Source organism: Ochotona curzoniae, unplaced genomic scaffold (assembly GCF_017591425.1).
Source record: "Ochotona curzoniae isolate NIBS_2020 unplaced genomic scaffold, NIBS_Ocur_1.0 contig_1014, whole genome shotgun sequence".
NCBI lineage: Eukaryota > Metazoa > Chordata > Mammalia > Lagomorpha > Ochotonidae > Ochotona > Ochotona curzoniae.
The window spans coordinates 32,155,204-32,174,023 of record NW_024464920.1 but is presented as its reverse complement, the minus strand read 5'-3'; the positions used below and the strand labels follow the sequence as shown (position 1 = coordinate 32,174,023).

The following is an 18,820-nucleotide window of genomic DNA, read 5'->3' as shown; positions in this document are numbered from 1 at the left end:
ACCAGAGCTTCTTCCAGGTCTCCTAAGCAGGTGCAGGGTCCCAAGGCTTTGGGCCACAAGCAGGGAACTGGATGGGAAGTGGAGTGGCCAGGATATGAACCAGTTTCCATACAGGATCCTGGGACTGCAAAGCGAGGATTCAATAACTAGGCTATCGCAATGGACTCCCCCTTTTGCTATCTCCTCTAAAGTATTCAGAAACTTTAATTTGTGCTGAATGAAATTATTCTCCGTTTCTATCTAAAGTTATCTAAATCCTTCCAAGTACACTTTAGTCCTAAATTAATGAGGACTGTGTTACTGCAGGTTAGCATTTGGACCACGACTGGGGAGAGCCGACTTGCAGGTGTCTGCCTGCCTGGGGTCCGGGTGGTATACAGGCCCTGCACCTGTTTGCTCCCATCTTGGGTCCAGCTTGCCCTCCTATTCTGCAGAGCAGCACGTCTGCCCAGGGGCTTAGCAGAGACCTCATCAGGGCGTGATGAACAGATAGGGAACACAGAGCTGACTGGAGGCGCTCAGGAACGGCCCCTCCCTTGGCGCTCCAAGGATGTGGTGCTGGGTGTAAGACCTGCACGGACCACCTTGGAGAGCCGTTTGGAGGAATACGGGAGATCATGTAGGAAGGCGCAGTCAACAAATGGGACCATTTTGTCCTTTTTAGGCACTTTCTTCCCATCCTAATATACTACAAACGCCCTGATGCTTCGGTCATCAGTATGATGCCAGCAAACTAGTAACCCCTAAGTGCACAAGGCTGGTTGGTATTCTCTGTTGGCCTTTAGAAAAAAAAGTGTGTGGTGGGGTTACTTGGATCTTGGCTAGAGAGAAGGGGAAATGGTAAGATAAGACAACTCGTTTGTAAACCCAGGTCATCTGAACCCCCACCCACCCATGTCTGCTAACTTCTAACTTCCCGGAAGGGGCGAGCTGCCAGGGTTGAGGGATGGGCGCAGATTCGGGGGGGGGGAGGGTGGTGTTTCCTTTAGGCTAGACAATACTTGCACCTCCAAAGCAGGACCCCGCGACGGGGCGAGCTCTGCTCGCACCCCCTCCCAAACTTCAGCCCGCGGAGCACGGGCTGGGCGCTGGAATCGGCCGTTTCCGGGAGCTTGGGGAGGAGACTCGAGCAGCAGCCTGCCCGGGGGCTTTCCGGGTTCCACCGGGGATGGGTGGGGGGTGCCTGGCGGCCGGCAGCTGCGCGCCCAGCCCCGGCCGACCGAGTCCCTCCCACCTGTGGCGACGCGGGGCGGGGGCTCGGCCGGGACCGCCCTGCCAGGGGCGGGGTCCCAGGAGGCGGGGACGCCGGCGTCCTCCGGGCCGGGCCGCGGCTGGAGGCGAGCGCACAGGCGGGCCAGGCGGCGGGAGGGCCCGGGGACGGCCGGGTGCTGGAGCGGCGGGCGCAGCTGGCAGCAAGGACGGCCCGCCGGCGGCTCGGGGCCGCGCGCCGGGAACCTCGCGGGGCGGGCGGGCGAGGCACCCCCTGCCCGGCCGCCTGCGCCCCGGGGAGGCCGCGCGCGCGCGACGGGACCAGCAGCATGAGCAGCGGCTACAGCAGCCTGGAGGAGGACGCCGAGGACTTCTTCTTCACCGCCAGGACCTCCTTCTTCCGGAGAGCGCCCCAGGGCAAGCCCCGCGCAGGCCAGCAAGTGAGTGGCGTGCGCGCCCGGGTGCTGCCCACGGCGCCCCCCGGCCCCCTAACTCCACGTGTCTCCGCGGGGCGCGTCGGGGGGGGGGATGCTTGTCGGGGAAGCAAGAGGGGGCCAAAGAGTGGCTTCTGCTTCTGCGGGGAGGGTTCGGGAACGAACTGGGAGGCTGTGCTGCCGGTGGGTTTGGGACGCTCGAGACGAAGGGAGGAGTAGGAAGCGAGGCGAGGCCGAGGGCCCGCTGCCGCCTTCCGCGCCAGATGGCCGGCCACTGTGGCTCCGCGAGCCGGGAGGTGTCCCCCGGCCAACTCCCTCCCCTCGTTTCCCCTTCGCGTCGCTGCCGGGTCAGCGGTGGAGTCGGCGCGCTGACCCTTGCCCCGGTGGCTCGTGGGGCAGCCTGGGGCGGGGGGCCATGTAGTGGTCAGGGATGGCCTCGGTGACCTGGCCTCCTGCTCCTCCCATGGTGGACTGGTGGGGGGAGGGGGCCGGGGCAGCTGGGGGCGCGCAGGCTCCTTGTCGGATGCGGGGCTGGAAGGGTGCTCTTTCCTGTAGAGTCAAGTCTTATAGATGTCCCAACTGTTTTGCAAGCCAACTCTGGTGCTAGGTAAACACTCGCGGGCGAGAGCTAAGCTTTAGGCCGGTTTCTTCCATTTTTGGAGGAAGCGCGCCGTGGGAAGCGTGATTTGGGAAGCGATGGGACGAGAACTTGGTGGCCAGTTTCGCCGGCCGCGACGCTGTTTGCTCGGCGCTTAGGACCCTCGGCTGCTCCACAACCGTTAGCTGCTAAAAAATGCGCCCCACGCATTTCTGTTGGACGTGGTCCTGGAGACCAGAAACAGGAAAAACTGCCTCAGGGGGGCCGAGAATGATTTTTTTTTTTTGATGGAGTGGGGGCGGTTAGTCCTTGCCAGATTTTTAAAGTCGGGTTAACGAGTTTGTGCTGTGCAATTTTCGAAGACTCGGAAATTGTAGTCTTGTGGCCTCTTCCTAAATCCGGAGAGAGAGGAGGGGGCGCGGGGCGGGGGGCGGCGGGGAGAAGGCCAGCTTGGTGTCAAGTGCCCTCATTCAGCCGGGACACTTAATCTGGAATCGGAGGCCGCGGCGTCCTTGTCGCCTGTCCCGTGCCTATTGTTCCTAAGCTGAAAGCCGCACTCGTCGCTGGTCACTTGGTGATCTCTTACTTTCAGCCGAGCGTGCGCTGCACACTTGGGTTTGGAAGTGAGAAATAGCCGCGTCTCCACGCCCTGTGCGCCGGGGCGTTGCGTTTCTCTTTTGTTGTTGTTCTTGTTTAAGCCTTCTTCTTTCCCTCCTCCACTTGACATTTTCCCTTTCCACGGAGTCTCTTACCGTTTGACACGTGGAAAGCAGCTGGTTTGAGACAGAACACGCTGCTGGATCTGGGGTTCTCCAGGTGGGAGATTCCCTCTGCCGGAGGCCATAGCATGTTTCGGTCTGATTTTTTTTTTTTTTTTTTTTTTTTTTTTGTGCTTCAAGAAAGCAAGAGTAGCGTTTCCCTGGGTGTCCTTGCAGAACGTTAAGTTTAGCATATGAAACTGCTGGGAGGCTGCCTGCCTTGTTAGCATTTACAATGTGGCGTGTATTTTCAAAGATGGTCAAGACAGCCGGACCCGGATCTTGCTTGAAGAGCCTGAAGTACCTACATCTGTCCTCTTTGAACATGACCCGTGCCTTGCAAGGTGCTTAGGTGTGTGTGTCACAGGCCAGGTGGGGAAAATTTCCGTGGTTTATTTATAGAAGAGTCTTTTAAATTCCTGGTGATATTTGTCAGATCAGGAAATAAAACTTATAAAGCAAAGCACTTTTTCTTATTTTTATTGTTTTTCTCCTTAAAAGAAAAAATCACAGACCATTTACACAAATCCTTGCATAGGGGCCATGCTTCTTGCTTTATCGTGTCAGTTTTCATTTTAGCAGGCTGAATTTTTTTTTAATAAGATCTGACATTCTAGAAAAAAAAAGTGGAGATGTTATTTAAAAATCTGTTAAGGATCTAGGAGTGATTTTGTCTTTTTTTTTTTAGGGTGGGGGATGCTGTACCACCTGGTGGGAAAACTTTAGGAAAATGTGGTTTGTTAGAACTCTTGAAAATACCCAGGGAAAGCAAGATGTTTGCGGTAAATGCAGGATGGGGGATAAAGAGGAGCTGGGCACGAGCAGTTTCTTTCTTCTCTTGCCAGGCAAGGCGATGTAGCCTGTCTGCTCTCCATCCTCAGTAATAGCAAAAAGGAAACATCATCTTTTTTTTTTTTCCACCTTGTTCTTTTTAAGAAACCAAAAGGAGAAAGGAGGAAAAGGGGAATGAACACATGGCCTTGTTTGAAAGTCAGGTTTCCTGCCCTGTCCCAGGTTCTGGGTCGGTGCTTGACTCTCAGCAGGCCGCTGGTTTGAGGGTAACTGAGAGACTTTTCAAATGCGTGTCCTCCTGTGATTCTCCCAAACCCTCCAAAGCCTTGACCTAGGGAAAGGTGTGGCTTTGTTCAGGGATTGCTTGCAAGAGGGACCACATGGAGAGAGCTGGAAGCCTGGCTGTCAGGTTTTTCTGATTCAAATTCCAGTATCTTTTTTTAAGACTTCCCAGCTGTGGAAAATAAAGACTCCATTTTCCTTTTGCAAGTATGCATGTTTATCCTTATAGGAATTGTGTTTTGCCCACTTGCCCTGCCTAAGTTGTCATCAAATTGTTCATAGTTCATGTTTGTGGGTCTGCTTTGTTTCACATTATCTGTTTGTTTAAACAGAGCCGGAAGTATAGGTAGTTAATGATTTGTAATTTGCCTTTCGTGATTTCCCAACAAAATTAAACTGCTTGTAGACACTGGATCCATCCTGAGTTCCAAAGTGTAGAAATGGCCTGAAGTTACTCAAACAGTTAGGGCGTGTCTTACGGCTGAAGAGATTATCTTTCTTCCTGAGTCTTTGATAGTAGCAATAAGAAAATGGAAGTCTGACATTGTGGGGCTGGGAGATGAGCCGCTGGTGGCGCCGGTGGCATCCCAGAGTTCCAAGGCAAAGAATGAGAGATCTTGCATTCACTGGCTCACTCACGGATTGACCACAACTTCTGAGGTTGGGTCAAGCTGAAGGTAGGGGCTTTGAAACCCCATGAGGGTCTCACACACCTGACCCACCTTCTGCCTTCCCAGGTGCTCTAGCAGGAGTCTGGATTGGAAATAGCAGGTGGGACTTGAACTCATGTGGGTATGGGGTGTCAGCATCTCAGGAGGCCACTGCATCACAACACTAGCTCCCCAGAAATAAATTTAGAAAAAGAAAGAAAATAGAACTTTTTTTGCTTTGGAAGTAGAATAGTCAGGAAGTCTTGAGTAACTTGATATCTCTGACCATCTATACTTTTTAAAGTTACTGTGAATAATTGCTTACAAAGTAACTTTTTAAAACAATTGTTTCTATTGGAGGGGCAGATCAGGTTTATGGAGAGGAGAGACAACATCTTCTGGTTCACTCCCCGTGTGCCTGCAATGGCCACAGCTGTGCTGATCTGAATTCAGGAGCCTCTTCCCTGTCTCAGAGTCTCTGCTGCTTTCCCAGATCATGAACAGGGAGCTGGAAGGGAAGTGAGAAGCTGCGACACAAGCTGTTTCTCATATGGGATCCTGGTGCTAGCAAGGTGAGAATTAGCCATTGCATCAGGCCCCTATAAAGCAATCTGTGTGATTCCATGCAGGTTTCAAATTCACCTTTTGAGTTTCTTTATCTTTCAAATATTTTCTTTTGAAGATTTACTTGTTTGTTTAAAGGCAGGATTACAGAGAAGGAGAAACAGATCTTCCATTTGCTGATTCATTCCCAAATGGCTGCCATGGCCAGCGCTGGTCTGAAGCCAGGATCCAGGAGGCTGGTGCTTTGTCTGGGTCCTGGGGTCCAGGTGCTTGGGTCATCTGCTGCTGTTTTTCTTGACACACTAGCAGGGAGCTGGATCTGGAGTGGAGCAGCTGGGAACGGAACCTTTGGGATACTGGTGTTGCAGGCAGGGACTTGGTGTGCCATGCCACAGTACCAGCCCTGATACCAACTTTTTACACCAGATATAAACATACCCAGTGGCCCTTTTGCTTGGTGCAAGATGATGTACATATCTTGTGTGCATGTCTGACGTATTCTTAGACAGTATTAATCCACTGCAATTCTGTTTCTGTGAGCAGAACTCACAAAGGCTTATTTCTTCAACCGACTTTCAAAAAAAAATTAGTCTTCTAGCTTCTGTAACTTCCTATATACGATGCATTCTTTTTTACCTTTTTTTTTTTGTGGCTGCTTTGCAAGATTGGAATTATTTGGAAAGCAGTGACACAACATTTATGAAAAAGAAAGGCTAAAAATATCCAATAATGTGGTTATTCTTTTTAGATTTCCTTTGGCAGGCAGTGCGGGCTGTCCTGTTCACATTCCTTTTTCTGAGCGGAATGAGCCTGACCGGATGCTCTGTGTTGTGGCCCGATTCCCCAGCACTGCCTTAGCCCCGAGCAGCAGCCTTCCCTGCCCCGCCTCCCCAGCCTGAGTGGCTGGGTTCTGGTAAAGGCCCTTGTTGGAGGCTTCTGACACACCACCAGGCTAACAGCCTGTTTGTGCTCTGCTTAGCGTAACAATGGAGCTGTAAACACACCTTATGGAAAATGCAATTCAAAGATAAGTTTGTTCTGGTTACAAAATGAAATTTAGGAATATATTTGTAAAACATTTACTCTTATTTGAAAGGGAGATTCACAGAGAGGAGAGACAGAAAGATCCTTGATCTGCTGGTTCACTCTCCAAATGGCTGCAGCGGCTGAAGCTGAGCTCATGGGAAGCTGGGAACCAGAAGCTTCTTCTGGGTCTGTCTCATGGGTGCAGGGCCCCAGGGACCTAGGCCATGCTCTCTTGCTTTCCCAGGCCATAAACGGGAGCAGCCAGGACGTGAACCAACCCCCATATGGGGTGCCAGTGTTTATAAATGAAAGATTAGCCTGTCCAGCCCCTGCTCCATAGCCATTTTCCACAAACATTTTTATTTTTTATAATTTTTAATTTATTTTTTAAGATTTATTTTATTTTTTATTGGAAAGGCAGATATACAGAGAGGAGAGACAGAGAGGAAGATCCTCCGTCCGATGGTTCACTCCCCAAGTGAGCACAACGGCTGATACTATGCCGATCTGAAGCCAGGAGTCTCTTCCAGGTCTCCCACGCGGGTGCAGGTTCCCAAAGCTTTGGGCCGTCCTCAACTGCTTTCCCAGGCCACAAGCAGGGAGCTGGATGGGAAGTGGAGCTGCCGGGACCAGAACCGACGCCCATATGGGACCCCAGGCGTGCAATGCGAGGACCCCAACCACTGCGCCACGGTGCCGGGTCCTCCACAAACATTTTGAAAACTCATGTATCTCACGTATAAATGGATTTAAAGGTTTCTCTTTTTTTCTTTTTCCTACCAAAAAGACACATTCTTTAAATTTATATTCTATGAATGAAATACCTTTTTACATTGTCTAAGAGGACTTTTTACATGGTTTCTTCCCCCCACTTAATTAAAATGTTAATTGAAAGGCAAGGAGGGAGAAGAGGAGGGGTGGTGGGGAGGGGGAGCATGGAAAGGTGGAGGTGGAAAGCTTCTCTCCAAATTCCAGGGATTCAGAACTCAATCCCGCACTCCCAAGTGAGAAGCTGGACATTGGGGGCAAAGCTGGTACTCTGTGGAATGTGGGGCATCTTTGCCTGCTGTGCCAAATGGCACCCCAGAATTTAATGTTCTTCTTAGGACTGAGCAGGCATCCCTGTGTTGCAGGGCCTTGCTGATTGCTTGCAGTCTGTGAAGAAGTTGTAAGTAGTTGCATAGGCCCACGCGGTAGCCATGTTAGCGTTCTCTGAGTTCTTCTCCACTGCCGAGCCTGGCCTGGAGTTGTTCCTTTTTCTTCCCGAGACAGGTTTGTTGTGATGGTCAGAAGAGTTCTTCCTGAACCACCAGTCTGAAGCAGGCACTGTTCCCCTCTAAAAGCCCCTGCCAGTTTGTGCCCTTTATCCAAAAATTATAATGTTATAGTGCTTTGAGTTTTTTATTACTTGAAATGGAGACAATCGGAGCCAGAGAGGTAGACAGAGACAGAGAGATCCTCCCTCTGGTTCCCTCCCCAGATCCTCCGACACCTAGGGCTGGGCCGGGCTGAAGCCGGAAGCCAGGAGCTGGCTCTTGGACTCTCACGTGAGTGGTGGGACCTCCATTCCCTTCCCTGCTGCACTACCAGAGGGCTGGATTGAAATGGAGCGGCTGGGACTTGAACCCACACTTTTTTAAAAAAAAGATTTATTTATTTTTATTGGAAGGGCATACATACAGAGAGAAGAGACAGAGAGGAAGATCTTCATCTGCTGATTCACTCCCCAAGCGGCCGCCATGGTTGTAGCTGCGCCCATCCGAAGCCAGGAGGTTTTTCTGGGTCTCCTACACGTTCACAGGGTCCCAAGGCTTTGGGCTGTACTCAATTGCTTTCCCAGGCCACAGGCAGGGAGCTGGATGGGAAGTGGAGCTGCTGTGTTTATAACCAATGCCCATATGGGATCCCGGCGCGTACAAGGCGAGAACCTTATCCACTAGGCTACTGCACTGGGCCCGAAACCACACTTTGATCCAATATGCTGGCATCCAAATTAGTGGCTTAACATGCTCTTCTATACTTCCTGTTCCAGGGATGCATTTTGAAAACAGTCAATAGACACCGTGTTTTCAATTTGCCTTTAAAGAGCTTGCTTGTGTCTGTAGGAAACTTTGAGCTTTCTCTAGTTCTGTTCATCTGTTGAGATGGAAATGCCTGCATGGAAGTCTGTTCCTGTTCCGTGAGCCCACTGAGTGATGGAGTACAGGAGTGTCTCCCAATGGAGCGTGGTTGTCTTCAGGTGCTGAAAATGTACTACCCAGGGACCAGCTGTCGTCGGGATCTGGCTAATAATTAACTAAAGCATGAGTCAAGTACAGTTTATTTTTCACTTTTTTTCCTCTGACCTAGTTATGGTTTGGTTGGTGACTAGTCAGTCCAATGACTTTTGTTTACTTGTTCATTTCTTAAGATTTACTTTTTATTTATTTGAAAGGCAGTGTTAGGAGGAGAGACAAGAAAGAATCTATTACCTGCTGGTTTGCTCCCCAAAAGGCCACAGTGGCTGGAGCCTCTTCCCGGTCTCTGTGTAGGTAGCCCCAAGAGCCCCAAGGACTTGGCCATCCTCAGCTTTCCCAGGTGCAAGAGCAGGGAATGGGATCTGAAGATTCCTGGAAAAGCCAGGATTCAAACTGGTGTCCACATGGGATTCTGGCCTCACAGACAGAGGCTTAGCATACTATGTCGCAACACTGGCCCCTTGTTAATTTTTATTTTAACAGAGGATTAGGTATACGCTAGGAAAGATTAAAAAGTGTGGAAACACAGCTAAAACTGCTTCCCTGTTGGTTCTGAGTTAGCAGTGGCTGTGCAGTCTCACACAGAATGTGTCTAGACAGAACTGATGATTGACACGTGCTTCAAGTGCAAATTACACACTGAATTTCAAAGGCCCAAGTAGGAAAGGAATAAATGTGAATGATACCGGAGTAATGGGCACATACTAAGCTGATCCTGTTTTGAATGAATTAGGCTGAGTGACATTAAGTTGCCTGTTCTTGTTCAGCGTGGCTTGCATATCCTCGTGAGGCAGGAAGCTGCTGCGGAGGGGCTGGTGCCTGGCCGCAGGTTCGCGTCTCTGCGTGGCTGCAGATGGTGGATGGAAGGGCCCCGCCAGACATGCTGGAGAGGCTTTTCAAACAGGAACTTGCCCTCTGGGAGCAGTTTTGCAGCCTGTCTTGGGTTATGCCTAGCAGCGTTTTAAGGTTGTGAAACTTGTGTGGGGGGGACTTCCCTCTTCACTTGTGAGCGGAGCACCTCGAGCTGTCCTAACTGCATTGTAAATGCAAGCCAGCTCCCAGCGTCCAGAGCAGCTCAGGCTCGCTCTTTCACAGCATTAAAGCAGCGAGCTTCATCCACACTTATGGACGGTAATTGCTAACTGCTGCTGCACGCTTCAGTCAGCTAAGAATAATTCACTAATGCACTCTGTTCTTTCTCCAGATGCTAAACAAAGTGAGATAATTAGAGGAGGACAAAAGACGAATTTAGGAATTATACACCAGAAGAAGAGATTTATTTCCCCCCGGACTTTGAACACAAGGAGGCAAAGTGTTCTTTTGAAATGAACAGAGTGCGCTCTGTGAGTGGGGGGCGTGCGTGCGTGCGTGCTTGCATATGTATGTGTGCAAGGCAGGGGGGCTCTCTGGATTCCTTTCTGAAGTGCTTGCTGGTCTTCGCAGTGTGCCGGGCCAGGTGCTAGGGCATGGTGTGGTGGGTACAGCAGAGATGGACGCTGCCCTCCTGAGGGTTGGTGGTCTGTTCGAGGTCGTTGAGTGATGCCTTCAGGAACTTCACCCAGTGTGTGTGGTTTTGGCCTAGTCACCTAGAGTCACGTCGTGGGGGTTTGTCTGTGTCGTGCTCGGAGGCGGAACTTCTCCTGGAGGCTGTCTGCTGCTCCGCTGTTCATATGCATCACTTTTTGCTTATCTACTGATGTTTGTGTCTTTTGACCTATGTGAATAAGAGACCTTGCTAACAGTTCTTTTGGGTAGGTACTGAGAGATGGTGCTGCAGGGTCATAGAATAAAAAATTTTTTTTTTAACTTTTGAGAAACAGTGTATTGATATGCTTGAATTCTATTTAAACACAGGATTATGACATATTACTGCATTTTGATGTCTATATTATATTTCACTGAGTTGTCATTAATCCTTAAAAATTGGAAAATTTGGTGTTTCTGTTTTGGAACACTGTAGTGAACATTTTTTAAAAAGATTTTTATTGGAAAGGTAGATTTACAAAGAAAGGAGAGACGGAAAGAGCATGCGTCTGCAGGTTCACTCCTTCAGTGGCTGCAGTGGTTGGGGGTGCGCCATTCCGAAGCCCAGAGCTTCTTCTGGGTCTCCCACATAGGTACAGGAGCCCAAGGACTTGGGCCATCTTCCACTGCTTTCCCAGGCTACAGTTGGGGAGCTGGATGGAAAGTGGAGCAGCCGGGATTAGAACCGGTGCCCATGTGGGATCCTGGTGCGATCAAGGTGAGGACTTAAGCCGCTAGGCTGCTGCGCTAGGCCCTGAAGGGCTATATATTTAATGTTTTGTTTTATCTTTAACTTCATTGGATGTAGTCATTAAAATAGAAAGGAAAAAAAACCTTCATTGAGCAGACATCATATTTTCATTCCTTTAATAGTGAATTGAATGTTTTTTAGTTCTTCTGAGCGGATCTTCCTCTTTTTGTGTCTGTTAGGTAAGTGGAAATCTCGAGTCGGTGCTGTTGTTGAGTTGTAAGCTGTTTGGCTGGTGGGTACTTCCTTTTTTTTTTGTGGTCAGCTCGGCTCTAGGTTTTTTTTGGGACTTACATTGTTTGTGCCAAAGGGACATTACATTTTCTAGTGTTTTGAAATACTTCAGAATGTGTTTCGGGCTGACATCATTGAAACTCAGCGAAAATACTTGTTATTCCTGTAATTATGACACAGGCAGGCACTGCTCAGAAGCAGTGCCGTGAGTCAGCCGTGTAATGCGCGGGGCTGGGAGTTGGATGGGATGTCTTACTTAGCAAGTGAGAGATGGGGGCTTGAAGTTCCTATTTATGTTTGAATTTCAGCAAATTAGGACTAGTATCCTGACCCTCTTGGTAAAATTCAGAGGAACCGAAGTTGGACCCAATTAAAAAAATGTGTTCTCTTTGTTTACGATGAGCTCATGGTCTTCTGTTGGAAATTACAATGAGAAAGGAGTTTGACATCGCCTTAAGGTGTGTTGATGACTCTAAATGTTATTGTTTAATCTGGTACAGCCTCATAACTTGTTTGCCCTGTTTAATTTTTTTAAAAAAAGATTTATTTATTTTTATTGTAAAGTCAGATATATGCAGAGAGGAGCCAGGAGCCAGGAGTTTCTTCCAGGTCTCCCACACAGGTGCAGAGTCCCAAGAGTTTGGGCTGTCCTCGACTGCTTTCCCAGGCCACAGGCAGGGAGCTGGAAGTGGAGCAGCTTGGAGCTATAACCAGCACCCATATGGAATCCCTGTGAATGCAGGGCAAGAACTGTAACCACTAGGCTACTGCTCCAGGCCTGTTGTATATATATATATATATTTTTTTTTTTTAGAGTATTTTTTACCAAGTGAATCTTTTTTTAAGCTTGAAAGAGTTGAAAGGGGAGGAAGAGGAGAGAGAGAGAGAATCTTCCTACTTCTGCTTTATTTCCCAAGTAGCCGCAGTGGCCAGAACTGAACTGACCTGATGCCAGGAGCCAGGACTTCCTTCTGAATCTCCCTAGGACTTGAGCCATCCTCTGCTGCTATCCCAAGCTGTAAGCCTTAAGCAGAGAGCTAGATTGGGCAGTGGAGCAGCCAGGACTTGAACCAGTGCCTGAAGGGATGCCAGCAGTGCAGGTGGAGGAATAACAAGCTGTGCCACTACACTTGGCCTGTGACTCTTTCAAACTTAAAAAAACAAAACATCCATTTACTTTTATTTGAAAAGCAGAGAGACCAAGACTTACCTGCCGGTTCACCCCCCAGTGCTTGCAACAGCCAGGGCTGGACCAGACTGAAGCCAGGGGTCAGGAACTCAGTTTGGGTCTCCCATTTGGGTGTGGAGACACAAGGTGTGCATTATCTGGGAGCTGCATGGCAGCGGAGGAGCCTGCGGTCGCGCCTGGTCCTGTGATTGTGTGCATCCCAAGGGGCAGCCGGACTGCTCTACTGAGCTCCGGCTGCAGGGGAGCCTCTGTAGGTGCGTGAAGAGTTCTTCCTGACTTAATGGTAGATTGTGAACTCTCCTTAATCCCCACATTCTTCAGTAGCTCAAGTGTACTGTGAGGTTTTTCCACGAATGCTTGTTTCAGAGAATTTTGTTATATGTATTGTAGTTGTTGTTTGCAGGCAGAGGGGCGTACAGTCTGGTTGAGAGAGTTTGCATTTGTGGTTCACTTCTGCGATGCGCACAGAGGGAGCCATGCAGACCTCCCCTCTGCTGCACGCCAGCTCCCCCAGCCGTCATTGGGGACTGCATCAGGGAAACGTGGGATGCAGGAGTTGAAGCTGGGAACCCAGCCCAGGTACCCTGACTGGGGATGTGTTAACCTCAGGGCAGATACCTGTCCCCTAACCGTCATATTTAGCAACAAAGTCATAGAAATTTGCACGTGTTGGGGTATTCAAAAGGAAATGGAACCAGAAAGCATTTATTTTGATACTTATTTTTTTTTCATAATATGCATTTTCTATTTCCCTACCCCTTCCCCGTAAAGATTGATTTTATTTTCCTGGAAAGCCAGAGTTACAGAGATAGGGAAAGATGGATTTTCTGCATCTGCTGGTTCATTCTCCAAATGGCTGCAGTGTTCAGAGCTGGACTGGTGTGAAGCTGGGAGCCAGGAGCTTCTTCCTGGTGTTCCACGTAGGTGCAGGGGCCCAAGGCCTTAAGCCAGCCTCTACTGGTTTCCCAGATCATTCTTGGACAGTTAGTATCTAAGCAACTTCATGAACTGAGTGAGGTGTTTAGACGCACAGGGTCTTGAGTGAACTTAGTGTTAGGCCTTTAAGATTATCCTGACTATGAACTGCCCAGTTGTGGGCTACTATATTTTCCATGCTTGTAAAAAAAAGAACAGAGGGGTTCTTTTGATTAATTTTATTTGGAAATCAAAGAGGTTTTTCCATCCTCTGGTTTACTGCTTCAGTGGCTGCTGTGGCCAGAGCTGGGTGATCCAAAGCTGGGAGCCAGGGATTCCTCTGAGTCCCCTGTGTGGGGGCAGGGGCCCAAGAACTTGAGTCATCCCCTGCTGCTTTCTCAGCCACCAAAGGGGGCTGAATCAGAAGTGTAATAGGGGGACACAAGCTGACACCCTTACTGGGATGTGGCGCCACAGGCGGACGTATTAGCTCACCATGCCACCACGCTGGTCCCAGAAGGGTCCTTTGGATATTTGTTTATTACCACCCCAAGCTGACTCACGTCAGAACTGTAACCAAGAAAAACAAGCTGGGGAATGCAGTGAAACACATCTCTTTTGGTTTCCAGGGAGTGATGTGTTGTGCATTCATGTGGAAGTGCGACCTGTAAGTGCAGACTGAAGTGTGTCGGGCCAGGCTGTGGAGTCCTGGTCTCTTGGCCTGGTCTTTTATTACATGGTAGAGGTCACTTGTGGGAGTTACTTCACCATTTTGAGCCCCAGTTTCCTATCACAAGCGTTGTCTGGGTCTGTGACCTTGGAGCTGAATTGGTGATAGAAAGCAAAGTTAACAGCAGCAAGGCTTGAGAGCGACTGCCTGAATGCAGTCGACAGAGGGCTCCGTTGCAGACAGCTCTAGTAGGTCCTGTGTGTTAGGGCAGGGGGAACATAAGGGACCTGGTGAGTCACTGGCGTTTGAGGAGTAGACCATGGAATCCAGGGGAAAGAAAGCGAGGTGCTCGTGGAGGTGATATTTCTTTCACCCGTGTAGAGAGCTGCCTGGAGTAGGTGTTGTGAGAGTGGGAGGGATGGAACCCTGCATTACCCTGTGATTCTGCTTTGGGGTGATAAATACGATGTCAAACTCTGGATGAAAGAGCCCACCACCTTTCTCAGAGCCAGATCAGGGTATGTGAGGACCGTGACCTTCCTGGCAGATCTTAGGACAGCGGGGCTAGGTCAGCCACCCTGCTTCCTAGGAGCCTGTGGGTTGTGCAGCGTCTAGGAGCCCAGGGCACATGCTCAGGAAGAGTTGACTGTTTTTCATTTGTGTCTAATGTCTGCTTTGTTGTGACTGATCCACACACAGCCTCACTAGGTGAATGTTCCTAGAAAACTTCTTTTAGTAACTTCAATACCATTGTAAAACGCTAGAGGTTACTGTCTAATGTAACAGGTTCAGACATGAGGCTCCCAAAGGCTTCTGTTACCACCTGGCCCAGCCTTTCCAGTTGCTGATTCTAGAAGGCTCATTTCTTACTATGATTGCTACAGCTGTGTTTAAATACAGCTTTCCTGAAGGATGAAGGGCTAGACAGTTTGTATTATAGAGGGCGTGTGAGTGACTCATCAGTGAGATGTTAGGTTGCTTCATTTCTTTCTTAAAAAAAATTTTCTACACTTATTTGAAAGGGAGAGACAGATCTTCCATCCACTGTTTTCACTTCTGAGATGGCTGCAGTGGTCAGGGAAAATTGATTATTTTTCATCTGAAAAATTTTTTTTTTTTTGGGAGAGTATTTCCTCTCATTATCAGTTCCTAGCATATATACTTCAGGACACATTTAGTGAAGGCTTGTGGGAGAGAGGCATTTCTTTAAAATTAGACTTGTAAACATTAGGGAGGTTGATTGGTAATTGAGAATGACAGAGCATACAGTTCCCAAAGCATGAGCTAGATAGTTCCTTTAACCTGAAGAGTCATGGGGTTCATGTTGTAGCTCAGCTGGTTGGGCCACCACCTGTGATGCTGGTTTGAGTCCTGGCTGCTGCACTTTCCAAGCACTCAGTGCTGTGGCTGGAGCACAGGGTGTCACAGTGGGTGTGGTGGCAGGCAGAGCTGTGAAGGGAAGGCCTTCTTGCTTGCCAGCCCAAGGATTTGGATTTTTTCTGAGTAAGGAGGCGCTGTTTAAGAAGTAATTGTAGCCCAGACCTGTGATTTTGGAGATGGCAGAATTGAAAGGGAGAGTCAGGGCTGTTGTTTGGTGGGCAGCTGTTGCAGTGACCTGAACGAAGGTAATTAGGGTTGGAAATAGTGTGAGAGCTGAGCACTCCAGAAGTTGAGCTTGCGTGTTGGCATCTGAGAGGGAGGCATGGAAGGCAACCTAGAGGATGGCCACGCCATTGTGGAAGTAGAAGATGCAGAGGGAAGAGGAGCAGAGCAGTGGTCTCCAACCACAGACAGCGCTGTGACAGAGCTGGGGTCCTGGCTTGCTGCAGGTGAACAGTTGGATGTAGCAGATCATCATCATTGGGTGGGAAGTGGTTCACATTTATCTGAAGATACAAGAGAAAAACATATCTTGCTCTGTGGCAGTGGATTGGGAGAATAAACCTTACAGGCCATTGGAACATATTTTTAACTTTTCTAAGAGAAAAAAAAAAGAACAACCTTTGATGACCAGAATGTGGGAATGTCACCAAATAGCTCATAATTAACAAGAATCAGGAATTAAAGAAGTCATTTTCTAAAGAAATCGTGTTGTTTTGATCTGGCCCTATTAGTTACTTAAAAAAAAAGTATTTGAGAGAGAAAAATTGATCTTTCCTCTACTTTGATTACTCCCAGAATGCCCAGAAAGGAAGGAACCCAAATATCCCCATCACCTGCTGCCTGCCAGGGTACATGTGGGCAGGAAGCTGGAGTCGGGAGCTAGGAATCCTAGGCACTTAGTCGTGGCACACGGAACTCCTTACTGCTAGGCTCAAGTCTCACTCTCTTGGCCCTTTTTGGTAGGAAGTTTCAGAAGACTGACAGGCATCACTTGCTTTTATATTATTTTTAAAAGGGTTTATTGGGTTATTTGCAAGAGTTATAGACAGAAAGAGACAGAAATCTTCCATTCGCTAGTTTATTCCCCAAGTGGCTACCTTGGCCACGAGCTGGGCCAGGCCAGAACCAGGGACCTGGAACCAGGTGTTTGCTGTGGGTCTTCCATGTGGGTGACAGGGACCCACATCTTCCAGTTTTCCCAGAACAAGAGCAGGGAGCTAGATTGGAAGTGGAGTGGCCCAGACGAGCAGGTGCCCATATGGGATGCTGGCCTATCAGGTAGCAGCTTTACTCACCATGCCACAATACAGTCCAGCATCTGTTACTTTGTTTTGAAGTCTTTGAAGATGAAAAGTACCATTTTGAGGTATGTTCTCGCATTCTCTTTTTTGATTTTGAATTTACTGTAGTGGCCAAGTTTAGAGATGGACTTTTAAAAAAGCTGAAGTGGCCTGTATCTCTGTAGTCTGATTCAGCGTTATATTTATCTAAATACTATTGTGTAGGGCTTTGTTTTTGACTCTTAAATCTGCATTTTTCTGCTTTCCTTCCCAGAATTCATAAAGTGATGCTGTCATTCTGTGGAAATGTTAATCAGAGTAAGTTTTTTAAGTCCTCTAGAATTTCCAGCAGTTAGCAGGCACTGTGGGGCTGTGCAGGGAAGCGAATGATAACGGCACATTTCTCCAGCCACTGCTACTTTCTGTTGCACTTTCTATACTATCAGGTTTAGATTTAATTGTCGAAGAGTTCATTGTACCTTCTTTAATGGTTTCAGCATAAACATTTATGAAGTGCCTGCTCGATGCCTGAACACTCTGGCCACTCACGGGTTGCAGAGGGGCACAGGCCGGAATCCACGTGCTCCAGAGCACACAGCCAAGCGGAGGGTCATAAAGCAGCCATTGTTGGGGCTGAGAAGAGCCTGGGTCACTGCATACTTCCCATGTCCTTTTCTGTATTGATTCATTCCCACACCAGCCCTGTGACGCACTGTAGGGCCACAGTGAGGTTAAATAGTGGCTGGTAAAGAGTGGACTGGGCACTTTGGTGCATGATTGGGGAATGGCAGTTGAGTCAGGGTAACAATAGCAGAGGTGAGAACTGTGTGTGTGTGTGTGTGTGTGTGTGTGTGTGTGTGTGTGTGTGTGTGTGTGTATAGCTTAAGGATCAAGGGACAGTAGGAGGAGAAATTGTTGTGGTTAGCTGAAGGTTGGATACACTAGGATGGAGGAGGGGATGTGAACTGGAGCATGAAAATAGAACATTGCCCTCTTTTTTTTTTTTAAAGATTTATTTTATTTTTATTGGAAAGGTAGATTTACAGAGAGAAGGAAAGACAGAGAAAGATCTTCTGTCCACTGGTTCACTCTTAATTGGTCACAACAGCTGGAGTTGAGCCAATCTGAGGCCAGGAGCCAGGAGCATCTTCTGGGTCTCCCACCATGGGTTCAGGGTTCTAAGGCTTCGGGCCATCCTTGACTACTTTCCCAGGCCACAGGCAGGGAGCTAAATGGGAAGTGGAGCAGCCAGGATTAAAACTGGTGGCCATTTGGGATCCTGGCAGACGCAAGGCGAGGACTTTAGCCACTAGGCTATTCCACTGGGCCCAGAACATCCCCTTTAAAATCACTGGATAGAGTTGTGCGACTGTCACGGCACTGTTACCATGAACCGTCTGAAGAACAGGCCTGAGCTTCCCGCAGTCCTACATCCACCCCAACTGCATTCATTGGCATTTGCTGAATATGCATGTGCAGCATGGGTGGAAATTATAATGATTACCACAAAGAGTCCCTCACAACTCCAAAGAAGTCGGGAATTTCTGTGTGGTTTCTTTTAAAAGGCAATGTGTAATTAGTGAGCTTTGGAAATTTGTTTCAAGGAGTTGTAAATGAAGGCATTCCAGAGACTGACTGGCTGGATAGGGCTGTATACTGGTTTCCCTCTCAGGTCAGAAAGGAAATTTAAGAGCTTGGGTGTGTTCCAAAAGTTAAAAGTAAGGTACACACACCCTTGTTGCCAGGCTGGAATAGCTCAGATGTTTGTGGTATGACTGAGCGCTGCAGTGCACAGGACTTTGTACTACACGTAGCATTTGGGTTGTTGCAAAAGATTCCTGCTTCCTCTCTGTAATCAAGTCACCAGGTTTATACGAGCAGGCCAATGCAAATATGATGCAACTTGGGAGCCGCGCGGCAGGTGGATAAAGGTGCACGGGGCCAGCCAGGAGTGTGTGTCAGAGGGCTCCAGTCGTACCGTCCTTACTGTAGTTAGGGCACTGAATAGAGAAGGGCAGCCCCAACCAATACTTCTCAGAGTTTGGACGTGGGTTTCGCAGGGTTAGAAGCTCAAACTGCAACTGAGTGTGTGTCTTTTTTTTTTTTTTTTTTTTTTTGGAGAAAAAGCATTGGTGTGTGTCTTAAAAAGGCTTAGATGACCTCAGAAGCATAATGAGTTTTATAAACTTTGTCCCCGAAGGGCTTCATATCTCTAATGGGGATTGTCACCAGTGGTTGGGAGGTGTGTGGTGTGCAAGCTTTCTCCTAGAAACACTACACGATGTAGTGTGACTGGTATCACTCTGAAATTAGGAAGTTCTTTCACA

At 48.6% G+C, this 18,820-nt stretch overlaps 1 protein-coding gene across 1 annotated transcript in view; it reads left to right on the top strand.

The window, feature by feature from the left end:
* The first annotated feature begins 1,401 nt into the window (after positions 1-1,401).
* Positions 1,402-18,820, top strand: part of RASSF3 (Ras association domain family member 3) — a 66,830-nt gene continuing 49,411 nt past the window's right edge. Inside the window, exon 1 of the mRNA XM_040982446.1 lies at positions 1,402-1,649. Within this exon, the coding sequence (XP_040838380.1) occupies positions 1,539-1,649 (111 nt within the window). The 5' untranslated portion in view covers positions 1,402-1,538. The remainder of the gene's footprint in view (positions 1,650-18,820) is intronic.